General features: G+C 43.8%; 1 protein-coding gene across 2 annotated transcripts in view; it reads right to left on the bottom strand.

Moving 5' to 3' along the window:
- NPFFR1 (neuropeptide FF receptor 1) overlaps positions 1 to 19,224 on the bottom strand; it is a 52,300-nt gene that overhangs the window by 6,301 nt on the left and 26,775 nt on the right. For both annotated transcript variants that reach the window (XM_053313161.1, XM_053313162.1), the window contains one exon: positions 611 to 710. In XM_053313161.1, coding sequence (XP_053169136.1) covers positions 611 to 710 — 100 coding nt within the window. The remainder of the gene's footprint in view (positions 1 to 610; positions 711 to 19,224) is intronic.

Genomic DNA, 19,224 nt, shown 5'->3' with positions numbered 1-19,224 from the left:
GCAAACATCAACTGCACTGTGAAAATAAAGCAGGAGACAGATTTTTAATACCTGACTAAATAACCCCCTTAAGGGGTGGAATCAGGTTCAGGAGGTTGTCAAAATGCATTGGTAGTGTTTTAATCCCCCCCACCCCTGCTGGAAATGATGGGGATTCTAACAGCCTGCACCCTACATTCTTGGTTTTCTTTCTATTCCTCTTCAAATTCATATGTATTGTACTGTGGTAGACTGAAGATAACTAGGATTAGGGACTGAATGGACAAAGAAGAAAGCTAAAGGAGCACAGTTGCCTAGGAACTGGCATAGACATGATTGTACTAGGAAACGTGGAATACAGCCTCCAGCCCTATATCTGTTATAGGCCCACATATTGTTGTGCCTATATGAGGGCAGAAGAAAACCTCTACCCTCACAGAGAGCCTGGAGAGTACTGTGGCTGTGGCAAAGTCTAATTCCACACCTCAACACACATGGAGGGGGTTGGGGAAGTGATTTTTGTTTCTCCCCGCTTCCTGCAAAAGCACCTTCCATTCTCAGAAATATGTCCTGGAGGTTGCACAGCCCACCGACCAAGGGAAAGAAAACAAAAGAAGTGATGCAAACATACCTTTCCACTGCAATGGCCACTAGAGTGAAAACTGAAGCCGAGACAGACATCCCTTGGACCAGCCCACTCATTTTACACATGAAAATGTTAAATGGCCAACCTGGAATCATACACAGAGCATCAGAACACTGTATATACACCATCACCCCAACAGAGAACAACAAAATAATTTCATCAATGCATATGTATAAGGCCTAAACCTTATTTATGAGCTGCTAAACCATGTAGAACTGACCATAAAAGGCAATGGTTTTTGTCATTTGGCATTTTGCAGGTGAATTCTCTAAGCTCAGCTGCATATTTCTTAGAAAGAAGTTTAAAAAGGTAAAGAGATCACAAGCAAATATTTATTTAAAAGGCTTCTTAATCAGCATACCTGCAACTTAGTACCCATACATTTATTTATTAATTATTTTATTTGAGACATTTAATATACTGCCCACTCCAAAGACTCTGGGTAGTGTACAACAGGCAAACAGGCAACATTAAAAATTACATTACATTAATAATTAAAAATTATTAAAGAACTAAAGTAACTACCAAAAAACAGAAAAATGAACTACAGGGCAAAGGCCTGGCGAAAAAGAAAAGTCTTCAATAGCAATTTGAAGATTGGTAAGGAAGGTGCTAGCCGGATCTGTAGGGGGAGAGAGTTCCAAAGGAGTGGGGCAGCAACCGAAAAGGCCCTTTCACAGGTCTTAGAGCCCAGAACATCTCGGAAATCAGGGACCAACAGAAGGGCCATCTGAGCTGATCTAACCGGATGGGATGTAATTGGATGGGAGAGGCGGGTCTGTAGGTAGACAGGCACCAGGCCCCGCAAGGCTTTGAAGGTCAGAACCAGGACCTTAAATTGAGCTCTGAAGTGAATAGGCAACCAGTGCAATGACTATAGGAGAGGTGTTACCCTGTCATATTTTCTGGCACCCATGAGTACACGAGCTGCTGCATTCTGGACCTGCTGCAGCTTCCCAATCATCCTCAAAGGTAACCCGAGACAGAGAGCGTTACAATAGTCTAAATGGGAGATAACAAGGGCATGGGTCGCTGACATGAATGCCTGCCAATCAAGGTAAGGGCGTAATTGGCGAACCAGATGAAGCTCTGGTTGCAGCTTCCACCTGCTGCTCAAGCAGGAGGCGCGGGTCCAGGAGGCGCAAGGCAGACCTGAGGCAGAGTGACAGCCAAATTAGACATGACATAGGATTTCCATGCCTGGACCTTCCCACAAACTTCTGTTTCCCAAAATGCAGCCACAGGGGCCTTTATTTGGATTGAAGCCATGATATAGGGAGGTTCATCCTTTGTCCACATGCCTGTTCTCCGTGCAAATAGCCCACATAGGTGCCACGATCTATCTATCTATCTATCTATCTATCTATCTATCTATCTATCTATCTATCTATCTATCTATCTAGCTATCTAAAAATATTTCTATACTGCCCGAAACTTGCATCTCTGGGCAGTTTACAATTAAAAACATTTAAAACATCAAATCAATCATTAAATAAAATCATTTAAAACATTAAAACCCTTTAAAACCCAGTATTAAATTTTTAAAACATTAACCTCAGAGGTCTCTATACATATGCTTGCATGTTTCCCCCTCTAAACAGTTTAGTGGGGAGGAATAGGTTCAGGGGTGAATTGCACTGGGGAATCAATGCCACCCTGCCCAATGCCATGGACCCAACCCAAACCACTCTCCCCTTCTGTTTACATTTTGAAAAGTAAAAAGACAAGGGGAGTTCCAGTTGTGGAAATCCCATGCCAGTTCTAGTTTGCCCTGAGGCAGTTGCCTCAGTTTACAGATTTAACTATTAAAGGACAGCAAGTTATCACTTATTTGAATTCTTCTTATGAGGACTGCAATCTTGAATGTTTAGTGAGCAATTCAAGGCTTACCAGAGCTCAAGGGTGTGACAGTGGTCCCCTATATGCATATTTTTATACCAAACTGCGACAATCCCAAAACCTCTGAGACTTTTATTATTTATTTATTTATTTATTTATTTATTTATTTATTTATTTGATTTATATATTTATTTTGAACATGAAATAGGGGCTTACCACAACAGCTGGACTGTAACTAGATGAAAATGATACATAGGTCATCCTTAGTACTATCCTAATCTGACTATTTGGGAGATATATGCTTCAGATGCTTTATCTTTTGAATAGGGAGGACTGCTACAGCAGTACCTAAGCACAGAACTTTGAGTTACTATCACTCTTGTCAGAGCACTTCTACCGACAGAAATAAGATACCTGCAGATAGAAAGAAAAGCACTTGCAGTGACATTGACGTGTGAGTGCTTAAGAACTTGTCTTGTTGACATGACATTATAAATGGACCAGAAGCCTCCTTCATGTCTACCTTCAAGGAGAGAAATATCTTGATTAACTTCAACCAAGAGTTCGGAGAATTCCTTTCTGGATAACAAAGCCACAAGATTCTACACAGCCGAGGAAGAAAGTTTCAGGACGGCAAGTATTCTTTCAATAGCACTAGTACAGACATCACTATCACCAGAGGTCTTCCAGACTGTGGGGGGATGTGATGTAAGTTAGGATGAGGATATAGACATGCAAATAAGCATGTATACATGCAAATGATGTACATTTAAATGTGTATGCAAATAAGCATAAATCAGAGTAAACTGGAGCCATTCACATTGCTACTTTGTGTGTGCTGCTGTGTGTGCATGTGCAAAAAAGATTGTGCAGCCATTTTTTGATACACAGCTTGTTTTAAAGCCTTTGCCTTTGGAACACCCATATGATCCTCTCAAGTGCTCGTATTGTGAGGTCCCTGCCAGTTCCTGCAACTGACACAAGCAATGGAGTCAGGCAGAGGAGAAGAAGTGCCGTCCTGTGAAAGGGTGGGTCATCCCCACTAGGTTGTGAATGACGTAGTAATTTTTAATAAAATTAAAGATGTATATTTCAAGCAGTATAAAATATGATAAATAAATAAATAAATTATGGTTTTTAATAATTTTTTGAATTATCTGGGTCAGTAGGTTATTGACCTACTAACCCGGATAATAATTTTTTAAATTATTAAAAATTGCCTGATTGCCCTATTGCTTTGTGGCTTGGGTGGTAGGTAGGTAGGGTCATGCCCTAACACTCAACCCACTTTATTGTCCCTAAGACCTACCCATGGGGAACAATGAGGTGATTCGAGTTCCCCATTGTTCCCTATAGGCGAAACAAGCAGAGCACACACATTTTGCAACCCTGCCTTGCAAAAAACCAGAACAGAACACCACATTTTACCAAACATACAGTTCAAAGAGGGCCAAAAAAGAATCATTGACCCAGAATCCACTACTAGCCACAGTGCCCACGATGCAGTAGCATCATTGGCACATGTTTCTCTCTCACACATAAGTATGACTGTGTTCTCATTTGCAACATCTGCCACAGCAGACCCCTTAGCAGCCAGCAAGTATAGCCATAAGTTCAACTACAGCAATGTCTTCAGCCACATTTTATTATTTATTTATCAGATTTGTACACCACCCCAAACATTTGTCTCTGGCTGGTTAACAATAACATAAAAACAAGTTTAAAAATACACAAAAACTCAAAACAATTTAGATAATTTAAAATTAAACAGATTAAAACCTAAACATTTAGAAAGCTCAAAAAGCTTGGGTGAAGAGGTGGATTTTCAAATACTTTTAAAAAATTGTCAGAGATGGGGAGGATCGTATTTCAGTAGGGAGCACATTCTATAATCTCAGGGTAGCAACCGAGAAGGCCTGCCCCCTTGTGGCCACCAGCCGAGCTGGTGGAGAGGGACCTCTCCAGATGACCTCAATGGGCAGTGGGACTCATAATGAAGAAGACATTCTCTTAAATACCCAGGGCCCAAGCCACTTAGGGCTTTATAGGTTACTAGTATTTTTCAGCCTGTTAAAATAACAGGCGCTAGTGGCACTGGGTGGGGGGTACCTTTAAGAGCGGCGGGAGGGTTTACTTACCCCTTCCGCCGCTCTCTCGCTTGCCGCCATAATTATGTGATTAATTGGGGTGGCAGGACACCAGCCGCCCCCGCCCCCCCCACCTGATTGGGGGCCAAATCGGCCCAAAGTACTGCCGCCGCGGCCGCCGCCCGCCCTCCCAGCTGCCCGAGTCCTAACCTTCTAGCTGATCAGGGACCCATAATGGAAAAAGAAGGAGAGAGGAGCTCGCAAACAGAGCTCCTCTCTCTGCAAAGCCTCAGCCCGAACTGGCGCTTTGGGCGCAAAGCTGAGAGGGCGGGTGGGCGTTCGGCAGCAGCGGCCACGGTGGCAGTAGTTTGGGCCGATTTGGACCCTAATCAGGTGGGGGCGGCGGCGGGGGCAGCTGGTGTCCTGCCGCCCCAATTAATCACATAATTACGGCAGCAAGCGAGAGAGCAGCGGGAGGGGTAAGTAAACCCTCCCGCCGCTCTTAAAGGTACCCCCCACTCTTTTCTTTTCTCCCCGCCGTTTTTTTTTATTTTGTTCCCCGCTGCCGCCTCTGCTCTCCCGGTTCCCCCGCTGCCGCCTTAGCCCTCCCGGTTCCCCCGCTGCCGACCCAGCCCTCCCGGTTCCCCCGCTGCTGCTTCTGTCCTCCTGGTCCCCCTGCCGCTGATCAACATGGCCGCCCGTGTCTGGGCGGCCGTATCTTTCTCGGCCGTTCTGGGCATGCGCTCCGCGCATGCCCAGAACGGTCGAGAAAGACACAGGCGACACGGGATCATGCTTTACCTTTTTATTATAGAGGATAACCAGCACTTTGTATTTTGCCCAGAAACCTACTGGCAGCCAATTTAACTCTATCAACAAAGGAGTAATGTGGTCTCTCTGAGATGACCCAGAGATCAACCTGGCCACCGCATTCTATACCAACTGGAGTTTCTGGACTACATACAAAGGCAGCCCCACATAGAGCGCATTGCAGAAGTCAAGTCTGGAGGTTACTAACGTATGTACCACTGTTTTGAGGTCGTTCATCTCAAGAAACAGATGCAGCTGGCATATCAGCTGAAACTGATAGAATGTCCCTCTGGCCACCGCCTCGACCTGAGATACCAGGGAGAGGTGTGGGTCCAGAAGTACTCCCAGACTGCATACCTGTTCCTTTGGGGGAAGTGTGACCCCCATCTAGAACAGGTGGGAACAATTTTGATTGTGTGGGCACATCTTGCAATGCAGAATGCAGATTGCAGAGCAGACCAGAGAAGCGAGTGAAACACAAGTTAGTCGAAGGGCAGACGTGGAGCTCATCTCACGACAATCACCAAGAAATTATTACAGAGAGAAAGAGAGAGAGAGAGAGAGAGAGAGAGAGAGAGAGAGCACAATGAGCTTCCACTGTCCATTTCTCACCACAACACCATCTCACCAACAGACCAAACCAAAACTCAGGAAGGAAGGCAGTGCCTGCCTTCGTCTGGATAACACCATGGCCTCAGAATGGTGCTGGGCCCTGGCTGACAGCCTGACACATGGGTCAGAGACACCAGTACATATCTCAGAATTGGCTATGGCAGTAGTGTGCATGCATGTCTGCATTAAATGTGGTGATTCGAGTTCCCCATTGTTCCCTATGGGCAAAACAAGCAGAGAGCACACATTTTGCAACCCTGCCTTGAAAAACAACACTGCAGAACAGCAACACACACAATCCCTTCCAGCACAGAACACATTTTGCCAAAAACACAGTCATGGAGAACACCCTCTTGTTCTGGACACTGGTTGGCGGGCATGAGATGAACTGTTCAACAACTGGTCAGACTTGGTGATGCGTTGTCCTAAACTGTATCAGCTCTGTCTCCTGGCCTGCCACCGGCTCCTGCAGGTACTGCAGCACACGCTGTTCAGCAATGCTGCAGGGCTCGGTAGGCTCTTTGCTCCCCCCGGCAAGGCGTCAAGGAACCTCTCCATTAACCACAAAGGTGGGGCAGCTGGCTCACTTGGTCCTGCTAGAGACACCACAGTGCTGGACTGGGAAGCAGCTGTTATTGTACCACTGCTAGGGATTGTCTGCACACTAGTTGGTACTCCAGCACCTTCCTCCTCGTTGCAACCCAGCCTCCTATCCTCAGCTTGCCTAACCTCTGCAACCAGGACATTCCTCCACCTGGGCAGCTGAGCAGGGAAGACCACTTGGCCCTTCATCCTTAGATCACATAGACAGGACAAAACATGATCTGCCAATTTACCCAAGGTGTCCTGAACCGATCTACCACTCCAGTCCTCAGCCTTTGGAGCCGAGCAGTGAGCCTGCCTCCTTTGTGAGGGATAATGTTACTGGAGGTGAGGGGCCGGCAGCCTGCCGCCAGCCACCACTATGGAGGAGTTATCAATATAGCACTTTAAAAGGCCGCCCAGAGACGTAAGTTTGGGTGGGGTACAAATTTGATAGATAGATAGATAGATAGATAGATAGATAGATAGATAGAATTTCCCCTCACACACACCCCTCCTTGCAGTGGCAAAATCCTCTTTGCCTCTAGGTGGCAAAGAGGTTAATCCGCTCCTGAGGACAGTCTCATTTGAGTGGTTGGTTGAAATAAAGAAAAGCCAGACCCATTTCACTCATTTAATAATACAGTATGCTTTCAATTGTCTTTCAGAAATGCATGAATATTGACATTTTGGTGATATGCAAATCTATTTAAATATAACCAACCGATCAATGAAAAAGTGATTAATCAACTAACATTCTTTACTTGAATGGCAGCTCAAGGAATTATTATGCACATTTTGTTCTAGGGAATCAATGGATTGGCTGCCTTAAACGTCAAAATATCCCAGGCCAGGTCTAATCCATCTTCTGCCACTTCATATGAACTGTAGAGCATGCTTTTACCCTCCAATTTTTAGCAGCCAAATACATGCAGATCCTTGGCTCTGCTCTCTACGTAGCCTTTATTGATTTAAAGTCAGCTTTTGATTACATCTCTAGGGAAAGACTTTGGATGAAACTGAAAGAACTATCAATTGACACCCGCCTTCTGCTATTAATTATTAATCTACACAAGAATTCTTGTTTAAAGGTCTGATATCCTCCGAGAGGTCATTTATCCTCAAAAATCTCCACCTTTAGAGGAGTAAGACAGGGCTGCATACTAGCACCTATTTTGTTTAACATCTATATTATTAATTCTCCAAGACGGGCCATGCGTGGGGATGTGCTAGAAATGAGGCGATTGGCTGACAGAGTTTGCAAGCAGAAGCACCTGATTGGGCAGTGGGGATTCCATATGCAGATAGGGAGAAGGAGCCTGTGAGAGCAGAAACACCATGGTGATTGGGCAGTGGGGATTCCATATGCAGATAGGGAGGAGAAGCCTGTGGCACTGAGCGAGCAAGCGTGCTGCGGGGGGGGGGAGCGAGCGTGCTGCAGGGGGGGAACAAGCGAGAGAGCTGCGGGGGGGGGAGCGAGCGAGAGAGCTGTGGGAGGATGCCACAGGCTCAGTGCACAACTGCACAGATGCTCTGTGCGGGGTCAGCTAGTCTATATTAATTCTGTAGTGTCCTGTCTTTCAACTCCTGACATTCACCCTCCAAAACTGGCCAATAGACATGTTCCCATTCTTCTATATATCTATATATCAGATATGGCCATCATGACTCAGACTCCCATAGGATTCAAACATGCCCTTGGTGTATTATATGATTTCTGTAGGGAGGAATCCATTGAGGTCAATTATCACAAAACAAAAATCTTAGTCTTCGCCAAACATCCAAGATATCATAATTGGGTTATGCAGGGGCACAAAATTGAGCAGGTCACCTCATTTAAATATCTTGGAATTGTTTTCCAGTCTTCTGGCTCGCGAAATGCCCACTTAAATTTGTCCATACAAAATGCTCAAATTTCTACAAATAAAATAAAATCATTCCATTTTACGAGAGGGGCCTCATTTATTCCAGTGGCAATTAAGTTATTTTTTTCCAAAGTCTATCCCCCTTTTTTTTTATAGTGCCCAATTGGGGCCTCCTATTAATTTTGGCCCGCTGGAAGTTGTACAGTCTAAATTTATTAGAGCTATTCTTCAAGTTCCCCCCTGCGTTCCCAACTCTCTTACCAGACGAGAAGTAGGTCTTGCTAGGGTTGAATTGGGTTACTGGACTGTATTATAAAGTTTTGGTTAAAACTGGTTTTTGCCAATGTAGGCTTGGCTTCCTTAGTAATGATTGATGACTTTAATTATAAGTGGAAGACCTTGGTTAAAAATAAACTTCTCCAATTTGGGTTCTCTCATGAAGAAATTCTTAGATTATGACATGATCAGGCCTGGCAGGTTATTAAGCAGCATATTGCGGATACAGAATTACAAGTGGATACAGCCTGTCTAAGGAGTGGTATCTATCTGGGGAAACAACATTTTAATTCCAAACAGGCAGCATATTTAGATAATATTCTTATCCCTAAATTTAGGCGTCCATTTACTCTTGCCCACCTAAATGCCCTTCCGACAGCTGTTAGAGATGATAGATATAAAGGGATTCCGTTTAATTTAAGGATTTGCCCCTGTGGAATGGGTGCCGTAGAATCTACCCCTCATTTTATTTTATATTGTAAATTTTATAGTGATATTCATTTAAAACTAATTACTCCTCTTTTAGAGAAGTTTCCAGATCACTCTGATGAATTTTATTTAGAGTTTTTATTATCAAACTTTTGTAAAGAGATCACTTTCAATGTGGCTAGATTATTCTACATTGTTTGTATTATGCGCTCTGGTCTTAAGTAATGTTTCTTGTTGTACAGTCTGATCTATGATCATAATAAAGTTTATCTATCTATTTAACTTCATATGATGTCATCCCATTGATCAGAGAGCTTCACAGGCATTGATTATTCATGTTCAGACTTCCTCCAAAACGTGCAGGTGTACAATGTTCAGTCTGTAATATCTGCAATTTCCTCTAGATGGCCCCATTCACCATATGATCACAAATCCACTTCCAAGCTAAGTAAGGGCCGGCAGTATTTTGCAGCACTGTTCCCCTTTTTAGAACTTGCCGCTGTGAAAGATCACTTTGAAAACCTCCTGCAACAGGGATGCAGAAGAGTTTCCCACAAGCATTAACTGCTTCTTTTTGTTACTGATGCCTGGAATGATGTGGGATTTAAATTGTTTAGAACTGTGTAGGGGTGTGCACAGAACTGGTTCCGTGCACACCTGGGAGGCGGGAGGGGGGTCTCTTTAAGGTGTGGGGATGCCGCTTCCAGTATTACACTGACCAGGGCGACAAGAGGGAATACAGCTGCCCTGCACCAGTGATTTTTAATGCAGTGCTGGAGGGGGAAGCGTGGCGGGAGAGGTAAGAGCATCCTCCCCGTGCCTTAAAGAGACTCCTGCCCCCGCATTTGGACCAGTTTGAACATGGGGGTTCCAAACCTGTCTGGCGTGGTTCGTGCACATCCCTAGAACTGTGCTGAACAGGTTCGTGCACATCCCTAGAACTGTGCTGAAGGATGCCGAGTGCAGTGGCTATGGGCAGAACTGTGGGTGCTTGCTGAGAATGTCCGCTTTTATTTCATTTTATTTTAAGTGACATTTCTAGCTCTTGTGGTTGCAAAGACGGAACCTAGTGAAATCTCAGAAGCAGAAGACATTGCTGGATAAGATTGCCAGTGGTCAAGAGTCTGGATTTCAGTGCCTGGCAATAGCTTGCTCTTTTGCTCCTTTTCATGACAAGCAGAATATTGTATGCAAAATAGTAAAGAAAAATATGGTAAAAATCCCCTTTTGGCAATTAAACTTAAATCCTATTGAAGAAATGATGGGTTATAACGTTTCCTACCTCTAGTCTGCTGACCCCATTAGTTTATGACTGTTTATTTGTTTATTTCGGCCCAAGGCCAGCATATTAAAACAAAAACAAAAAAACAAAACAGCAAGAATAAATACATAAAATAGATTAAATACATTTAACATAAAATGGATAAAACATTAATGGCTCCCGATACCGCACATATAGTCAATTCCATTCAAATAAGCCAGTCAATCTAAAGTGCACAGCCCAGCATCTTGTGCCTCCACCATGCTAAATCGAATCTTACTTGCTATAAATAAGAATTTTGCTACCCTCCTGTAAACATACTCTGACTTGGCAGCAACCAAAAAAAGAACCTTGTCCCTACCAGAGGAACAATTAGAATTGAGATGAATTAACAGTGAGGAAAGCAGCTTTCCCCTTAATTCAATATAAAATCTACACCTCAGCATCAGGTGTTCTTCACCATTCTGGCATGGACATAATCTTTGATTGTAGGGCACCTTCCCAAAACGTCCTTCCAATACTGCTGTATGAAGGGCGTTAAGTCTGGCCGCTGAAAGAGCCCTAAGATGGTCCCCGTTAGAGATCCTAAGTAAATATTCAGCAGGAAAATAATTGCTGATTTGGTCTCCTAAGAATAGGTCTGGACCTATTTGGGCAACATCCCCCTGCTTCATCATGTCCCAAATACGTTGGGTTATAGCAGTTTTGGACTTGCTATGGCCCATGGCTCTAATTAGAGGCAGGGAAAAACCCAAGGACGCTAACATTACATTAATATCGTTTTTCCAACGGGACATAAAACCATCCTCTAGTATCAAGGGAGCAATGCCCGTAGGGGTAAAAATCAAATTGAGCCAATAAGAAAAGACCATCTTCCAGAGTCTCGCCTCTACAGGTGGCCATCCAATTTCGAGCCTGATAGCAGCATTTGGAACTGAGCGCGGTAATCTAAGAAGAGACCCCATTAGTTGTATTATGTGGATATTTGCAACCCATTGCAGCTGAAGTTGAATTAGAATTGGTTATTCATTTATTAACAGCACTGAGACCAATAAGGAGCTCAAACTAGCAAAAGAAGCATGCCCCAATTATTATTTTATTTATTTATTCATTTATTTATTACATTTTATATCCTTCTCTTCCTCCAAGGAGCCCAGAGCGATGTACTACATACTTAAGTAGTTTCTCCTCACAACAACCCTGTGAAGTAGGTTAGGCTGAGAGAGAAGTGACTGGCCCAGAATCACCCAGCAAATATCATGGCTGAACGGGGATTTGAACTCAGGCCTCTCTGGTCCTAGTCCAGCACTCTAACCACTACACCACACTGGCTCTATGTGACCCGACTATTCATATGTTTGGAATATAGCTTACCTGGTTAAACTGACCAAAATGATTAAAATAAGGGGAAGACAACACATCAGACAGGAGAACAGTTTGTTCAAAACCAGAAGTCGCTTATTTTAAAAAATTAGATTTATAGAAATAGAAGACACACCCAACTGCTTATACTACTGGGAACAATCTAGATCTCATGTATTAGTTTGGTTCAGGGGCGTATCTAGGGTAGGGCAGGCAGGGCACGTGCCCCGGGCGCCACTTGAAGGGGGGTGCCATTTTCTAAAATTTAAAAAATCTAAAAAATGGCCACCAAAAACAAAATGGCACATGCTCAAATGGACTCTGTGAGATCCTAGGCCAGGCCACGCCTCACAGAGGCCATTTGAGCATGCGCGGTGACCATTTTGTTTTGAGCAGCCATTTATTTTTTTAAAATATATATATTTTAAAAAATGGCCATGACACATGCTCAAATGGTCCCTGTGAGGCCCTAGAGGCCAGCGCGGGAAGGGAGAACCTTTGCAGACCCCTCCACAGCCTTTAGAAAACCTCCTGAAGGGGTTACAGGTTAAAAAAAAATTAATATCATATAAGTCACTGTACACATATTTAATTTGGAACTATGTACAGAGAATCAGGGCTTGTGAATACTGAGCTGAAGCTTATGAGCTAGGATTGTATTCATTTGCTCTTACTTTGCTTCTTGTGATAAGTGAGTTAAATGTGATGTCTTAATAATATGGCTATTAATGGAGAGTTTGTCTTTGGATCAGTGTGAAATCCTTAGTATTAAGGCCCACTGGGAGTTTCTTGCTCTCTTTCTCTCATTTTAACTGTCTTTCTGAAAGACTAGAATATATTCCAAGCAGTGACACAGTTTATTCTGAATATCCTTTAATTATTTTCAGAGTATCTGGGAAAAGTCAAATTCTCCATTTATTTTTAAAACTTACGTAATAGTGATGCTACAATGCATAGTAGAGAATTAGACAGGCACTTCTGTTTAGTTTTCCAAGTACACCTCCACATAGTATTTGGGTATTTCATTAGCCCCAGCATACTGAAATTTGTAGTTTTCCAGCATTTTTAGGTCTGGCTACGTCCACGGCTAAATAGTTTTTGAAATATTAAAAGATTAACGAGCTTGACTTGTATTTTTCAGCTGATATTATGGTAAAGTTATCTGAAAGATGGGTGTCAGATGGGGGCGCAATTTCAGTGCTTGCCCTAGGCACTATTTTCCCTAGATACGCCTCTGGTTTGGTTTCAATTGATTCAGTATAAAATGAATAAAGATCACATTTTAGTTTAATTTGCTGGAAACACTGTTAATCATGCTCGTTTACATAGGAACATGGGAACTTGCCTTATACCAAATCAGACCTCAGCTCAGTATTGACCATCTAGCTCAGTAAGGTCACATTGACTGGCAGCGGTTTCTCCGAGCACTACTTGGAGCATTTCCAGACAGGGCTTTTAGCTCGCTTCTACTCCGAATGGAAGGTGTGCATTCACATATCACCCAGATTTACCCCAAGGTCCCTGCAAGCTATCGGGGAGCACTTCACAAACAATTCAGGTTTTTCATTGCACATTATAGCATAGCCAACTTATGTCGAGTAGGAATGTGCACGAACAGATTGTGCACTCCCTGGGGTGGGGTAGCTTTTAAGCAAGCAGGTAAGGCGCTCCTTACCTGTTCACTCCTTCCTTGCTGATCTGCCCCCACCGATGCTAGATTTTGAAAGAGTCCACATGGGCTTCAGCACGCACATGGCAGGGCGCATGCGCACCAGCCATTTGCGCAGTATGCTGACCATTCAAGTGGCTTGTGTGCGTAAACCCTGGCCATGTCTGTGCCAACACTGCAGCCCCATGAGTCTCTTTCAAACTTGAGCACTGACAGGGGAAAAGCAGCAGGGAGGGGGTGAACAGGTAAGTAGCACATTACTTGCTTTTTAAAGGGACCCCCCCCCCCGTCAAGCTGGCTTAAACGCTGGCATTCAAACAGGTTCAGTGCTCCAGAAAGGGAGAGCCTAACCTGTTCGTGCAGATCCCTAATGTCCAGGGTAAAAAAAAAAACACTATTTGCCTCGGGGTTTGGGGGCAAATTCAAACTTGCAGTAAATCCATCCATCCATCCATTTCTTGTATTTCTATACCGCCTGATATAGAAATATCCAGTTGGTGTACAAGTTAAAACATAATATAAAAAGTTAAAATTCATAAAACAGGAAAACAGGTACATCTTCAGGGTCCTCCTAAAAGCAAACAGAGAAGGAAATGCTCTTCTTTCAGCAGGGAATAAAGCCTCGCAGTAAACCGGCAGTAAAACCTGCTATCTGGAAATGCTCCTGAAGATGCCATGGAGTCAACATAGGACCATCTTCATCCAAGCAGATGCTCTGCCACTGACCCTAACCCTAAGGGGAATGTCTTACAGCAGTGCACCCATACAGTCACCCTCAGGCTGCCCAAAAGAGTGCCCAAGCTATTTTGCGGCTCTATAGAACCAGGGGAGGGTATTCTATCCCCACGACCTTAAAACTTTTTCAAGTGAAATCACTGGCACAGTTACTGTATGGTGCCCAATTGGTTTCTTACCCAGATCAGTCCCCCCTAGAAGTGGTGCAGTCTAAATTCTTGAGAGCAATATTTCAGACACCCAAGTACACCTCTAATGCGAGGCTCAGATTGGAGGCAGATCTCATTAGAGTTGAGTTTATTGAGCCCCTGGTGGCGCAGTATGAACCCCTGGTGGCGCAGTGGTAAAACTGCCACCCTGTAACCAGAAGGTTACAAGTTCGATCCTGACCAGGGGCTCAAGGTTGACTCAGCCTTCCATCCTTCCGAGGTCGGTAAAATGAGTACCCAGAATGTTGGGGGCAATATGCTAAATCATTGTAAACCGCTTAGAGAGCTCCGGCTATAAAGCGGTATATAAATGTAAGTGCTATTGCTATTGCTATTGGCTGAGAGTTTTTTTCTCAGACACAGTGCTGAGCTGCTTAGTATTAGAGGATTCCTATCAGTCGACCTGGAAGTGTGCTCTGAACCAAAAGATGACTGCTTCAGGCCTCGATCAGTCTGCCTTGCTTACGCAAAGTTTGGAGACAGCTAGGAAGCTCATTAAACAGAGAACTGAGGATATTGAGAGACAAACGGATATAGCAAGGGTACCTGACTTTCCGAGCCAGGAATCAGTCAGATATAGTTTGGCCCCAGCATCCTATCTCACGGTCTTGGAGGTGCCCCCACTTAGAAGAGTTTTTACCCTGGCAATGCCCTGCCTTCAGCCCTCTTAGAGGGCAGATATAGAGGGATTCCCTATGGAGAGAGGCTCTGCCCATGTGGGGAGGGTCAACTGGAAGCAGTCACTGATGTGCTATTGGAATGTTTGTTCTATAGAGACCTGCGTCGGGATCTCATTTACCCTTTGATAGCTAAATGCTCAGGTCTTGATTCTCCTCAGATGGTTGGCAGGCTGTTGGAAGGAAGTAATTCCTGCGCCACCAGACAGGTAGCTAAATTTTGTAGTGCAGCCCTCCATTTGCGTAAGAGCATAATAACGGGAAAATAGGTGATGGATTTAAGGCCAGATTAACTTTTGTAGTGTGGCTAGCTGCAGGTGGGCATGCAGGTATTGGTATCACCTGTATATCATCAGTAAATTTAACAACAAATTTTCCCCAAGCTCCTGAATTGTTTAACCCCTCTCAGATTTAGAAGTCAAGAAGGCAACTGTTTGAGTTTTGATTTGTGTGTAATAGTCTCATAAGTATGAAATACTGACTGCTGCCTCCTTTTATTTTTAATTATGTATTTTAGTAGTATTTTCAGTACCTTGATCTATGCTGAGGAGAACTTTTAAAAATTTATTTGGTTTATTGTTTGTAGTAGAAGTTTGATTGTCTTCTCTTTTACATTTGTTTTAATCTCATGCTGGTTGCTGACCGAAATAAAGAGATTTAGACATACAGTCACCCATTCAAATGCAAACCAGGTCAGACACTGCTTAACAAAGGGAACACTTCATTCACTACCGCAAGACCAACTCTCTTTCTCACTTCTTACTCTTATTTCTTTTTCTATTATTTCTTACTATTTCTTGTCTAGTGACTGCTGTAAAACATTTTGCTTTACTTTTATGAATGACTGTATCTTGTAATTAAAAACAAAGGTTTATATATTATGTTGTTTGACTTTTTAAAATCAATTATCAACTAATAAACAAAAACCAAAAGATTAAATGAATGTGCTTAATTTGTGTAATTTGTCAAGGCTGCAGAATTGGAGTGACCGGTAAAGAGATTTTCAGCAGAGTGTTGACAGCAAAATGTGCTAGTCTCTACTGTGGGGATTAGTATGCAAGTCATAAATTTAAAATATGTGGAAAGCATTATTTGCATCAACAAAGGTTTTGCTGTTGAATTTATTTGTGCTTTCTTGAGGCACAATCTAACCTCTTTTGGCTTCAGTGCTGCAATTAGAGTGAACCAGTAATGGTTCTCCCAGTGACTTCCTGGGTCCAAGAGAGCGAATCTTCCAAGGGATTGGTGCATTCCTGCCCGCTTCACAGCTGCAGTGCTCGAGGTGTCAGTGGGGCATTGCCAAATGACAGCTGTCCAGCAATAGCAGAGGAAAAGGCATATTCAGAGCCAGCATCCAGACTGTCATTCTCTTTTTTTTAATGTTTTGTTAAGGGAGGGAAAAGCAGGATAATTGCCAGAATATGTTGCTAGTAAAATGACAACTTTCAGATTTACAGCCCAGATGCTTAGACACAAATCTGCGTGTGTGCTATGGTTGGAAGAGTGCACGTCATTACAGACTCCAACGACTTTTGCAAAGCTCCAATTGCTGCGAAGAACAAAGAAACAGCTGCCTTTTTTTTGTTCCTAAACCTTGTAGGTATTTGTATTGTGGGCAATGGAATAGATTAGTGGCTTTCAGACTGTGTTCTGGTGAACCCTGAGGCTCCTACAATCTTGCCCCCATGCCAGCTGACCTGTGCCATGGGTACCCAACCTCATTTGCGAGGTTGGGGTTTAAACAGTTAAAGCCAATGAGAGCCCACACCACTTTTCAGCTGAGGAGCTGTATGCTTCGGGATAACCCCTGCGCTCTGCCCCACCAGCTCCAAGGGGCACTAGCTGCCACTGTTTCTGTGGTGTACTCAGAGGGGTGACTAAGAGGCCCTAATAGTGCCTCTCATTAACTGAGAGTGTCCCTGCAATATGCCCCAGAAATTGGAATCCTCTGCAATGTGCTGGGGAGAGAATTTTGATGCAGGGAAGATGGCTAGCTAGCACATTCAAGTTTGCTCACCAGGCTATTGTCTCAGCAATCAGGTGATGCTTTGTATCTTTCTAGGCCGACTTCCTCTCCCAGGCTCTGTTGGAGACCCCGTTACCCCAACATTAGACCCAGAGGTACCAACCCAGAAGTATATGGAATTCAGGCCTGTGTCTGATTCCATTTCATTAAGAAATCAATTAATGCCTCAATTCAGATGACCTAACCAGAACACGATACCCAGATCTCATGATTGCCTGGTAAATGATTTGTGAAGGCAGGGGTAATCTAGCATTGTTTATCAGTGTCTCTGAAACTCACAAGAGACACAATGGGTCTTGCTTGATTACCAGTCTCACACTGCTGAAATTAACTTGCTCTCCATTAATCCCCTTACCTCACTGACAGGATGCTTCTGCCTTAGTCAAATGTATTAATTAACTTGTCTCACACATGTACCCCTTTTGATGTTACTTTAAATATTCTTTTGTTATAATTACACACTAGATAGATTTACACAAGAAGTAATTTAATTGCTGTCTCATACAAATAGAGCTAATTCTTTCACTAACTCCTGACTTTTAACACCTTCTGGGACCAGGCAGGCACCAGAAATCTGGGGACAATAGAAGATGCCCACTTGCAGCTCAGAGATGCAGATTGCTTTGGGCCAAATATAATATCCCCTCCCCTAAATAGCAGCAAAGAGAATATGGGATTCAGATCACTGTGGACTGAGCTGATATCCTGAATAATTAAAAGACAATATCCAGAAGGTAACAGCAAATTGTCACCTTTTGGGGCTCCAGGAAGGGTGAGGATATTTTGAATAGACTCTATGGAGATCAAAGGAAGATACAACTATAAAGAATGAGGCTTACTAGACATAGTTGGAAATCTTGCCTAACAAGCATACTTGCTCAAGAGCCATCCCAGAGTTTGCTGCTAAGCCGCAGGGCAACAAGCAGGAACTCTGTCCATGGACAGGAACTGTCTGTGACTTCTGCTGCGCAGTGAGAAGTCAAGACTTCCCCAGCCATGGTGCTCTCACTCTCTGCCCCGCTCTGAGCAAACTGCCTGCTTCACCATCACTCCCAAGCTCCTTTCTCCAACTACAGCCTCTCTCCTTCAGCTGAAAGCCCCACCGCTCTCAAGCCTCTGACCCCGGTAATATGCTGCTTCACAAGCCTTGGATCCCTCCATCCTTTCCCCTTCTTCTCCTTTCCCCTCTTCCCTCTACTAATTCCTGATCTCCCCAAACCATGCCAGTCCTCAACCTTCCTTACCCCTCGCTTTCCCACCTATATCTGAATTATATTAGGCTCTAGGAGGATTTAATACACACACACACGATAGTTAGGAACACTGGGTGAATGTTGTTGCTGGCTATGGTTAAAATATTGTTAGTAATTCTGATAGATTGTTCTGCTTTCTGCTCAGTTAGATTGATGTTATTATTCTTTTATACTCAATAAAGCCCATTGAATCATTTAGGATTGCTTTGATCTCCTTTCTTTCTTGCGCCCAGACTATACATGGTCACCGTATAAAAGAACTGGTCACTTTGTGACACTGGTGAAGCCAGCCTAATTTCATATGCTAGCTCCTGAGCATATCTAGTATACAAATCAGGCTTGGTTCACAACAGCTCCACCCAATTCACTGAGGAATGGAGATCCTTAAAGGACCGGTCCTTGGGCCTGGAGCCAAGCACTTCATTGCTTCTCCATTATGTCCTGCCTGATGTACTCCCTGTACTGCTGGATGGGCTCGGGGAGATCCCTCAGGTCAGTCATGCTCAGGAGGAGTGGCCTCTCGGGATCCAGATTTTGGGGTCTTCTTGGGTTCTAGGCTACCAGTCTTGGGCCTGGATGTCAGGGACTGAGTCTGTCAGTGATACGGATAGCATGGATGTGACTGGCTCCTCCCCCTCCATATCCAAGAGCTGGCTGCTGCTCAGCCCCTGTTTAACATCCACATGAAACTGCTGGGAGAGGTCATCAGGAGATTTGGCCTGAGGTGTCATCAGTATGTGGAAGACACTCCATTGTATATCTTTCTTGTATATCTTTCCAGATGCAGGTGAGGCAGTGACTGTCCTGAATCAGTGCCTGGATGCAGTAATGCAGGGTTTCTTAACCTTGGACCCCCAGATGTTGTTGGAATACTGTACAAATCCCAGAATCTTCAGCTGCAATGGCT

This window comes from Hemicordylus capensis, chromosome 3, assembly GCF_027244095.1.
Source record: "Hemicordylus capensis ecotype Gifberg chromosome 3, rHemCap1.1.pri, whole genome shotgun sequence".
Classification (NCBI taxonomy): domain Eukaryota; kingdom Metazoa; phylum Chordata; class Lepidosauria; order Squamata; family Cordylidae; genus Hemicordylus; species Hemicordylus capensis.
The sequence above is the reverse complement of the archived record's forward strand: the minus strand, read 5'-3'. Positions and strand labels throughout refer to the sequence as shown.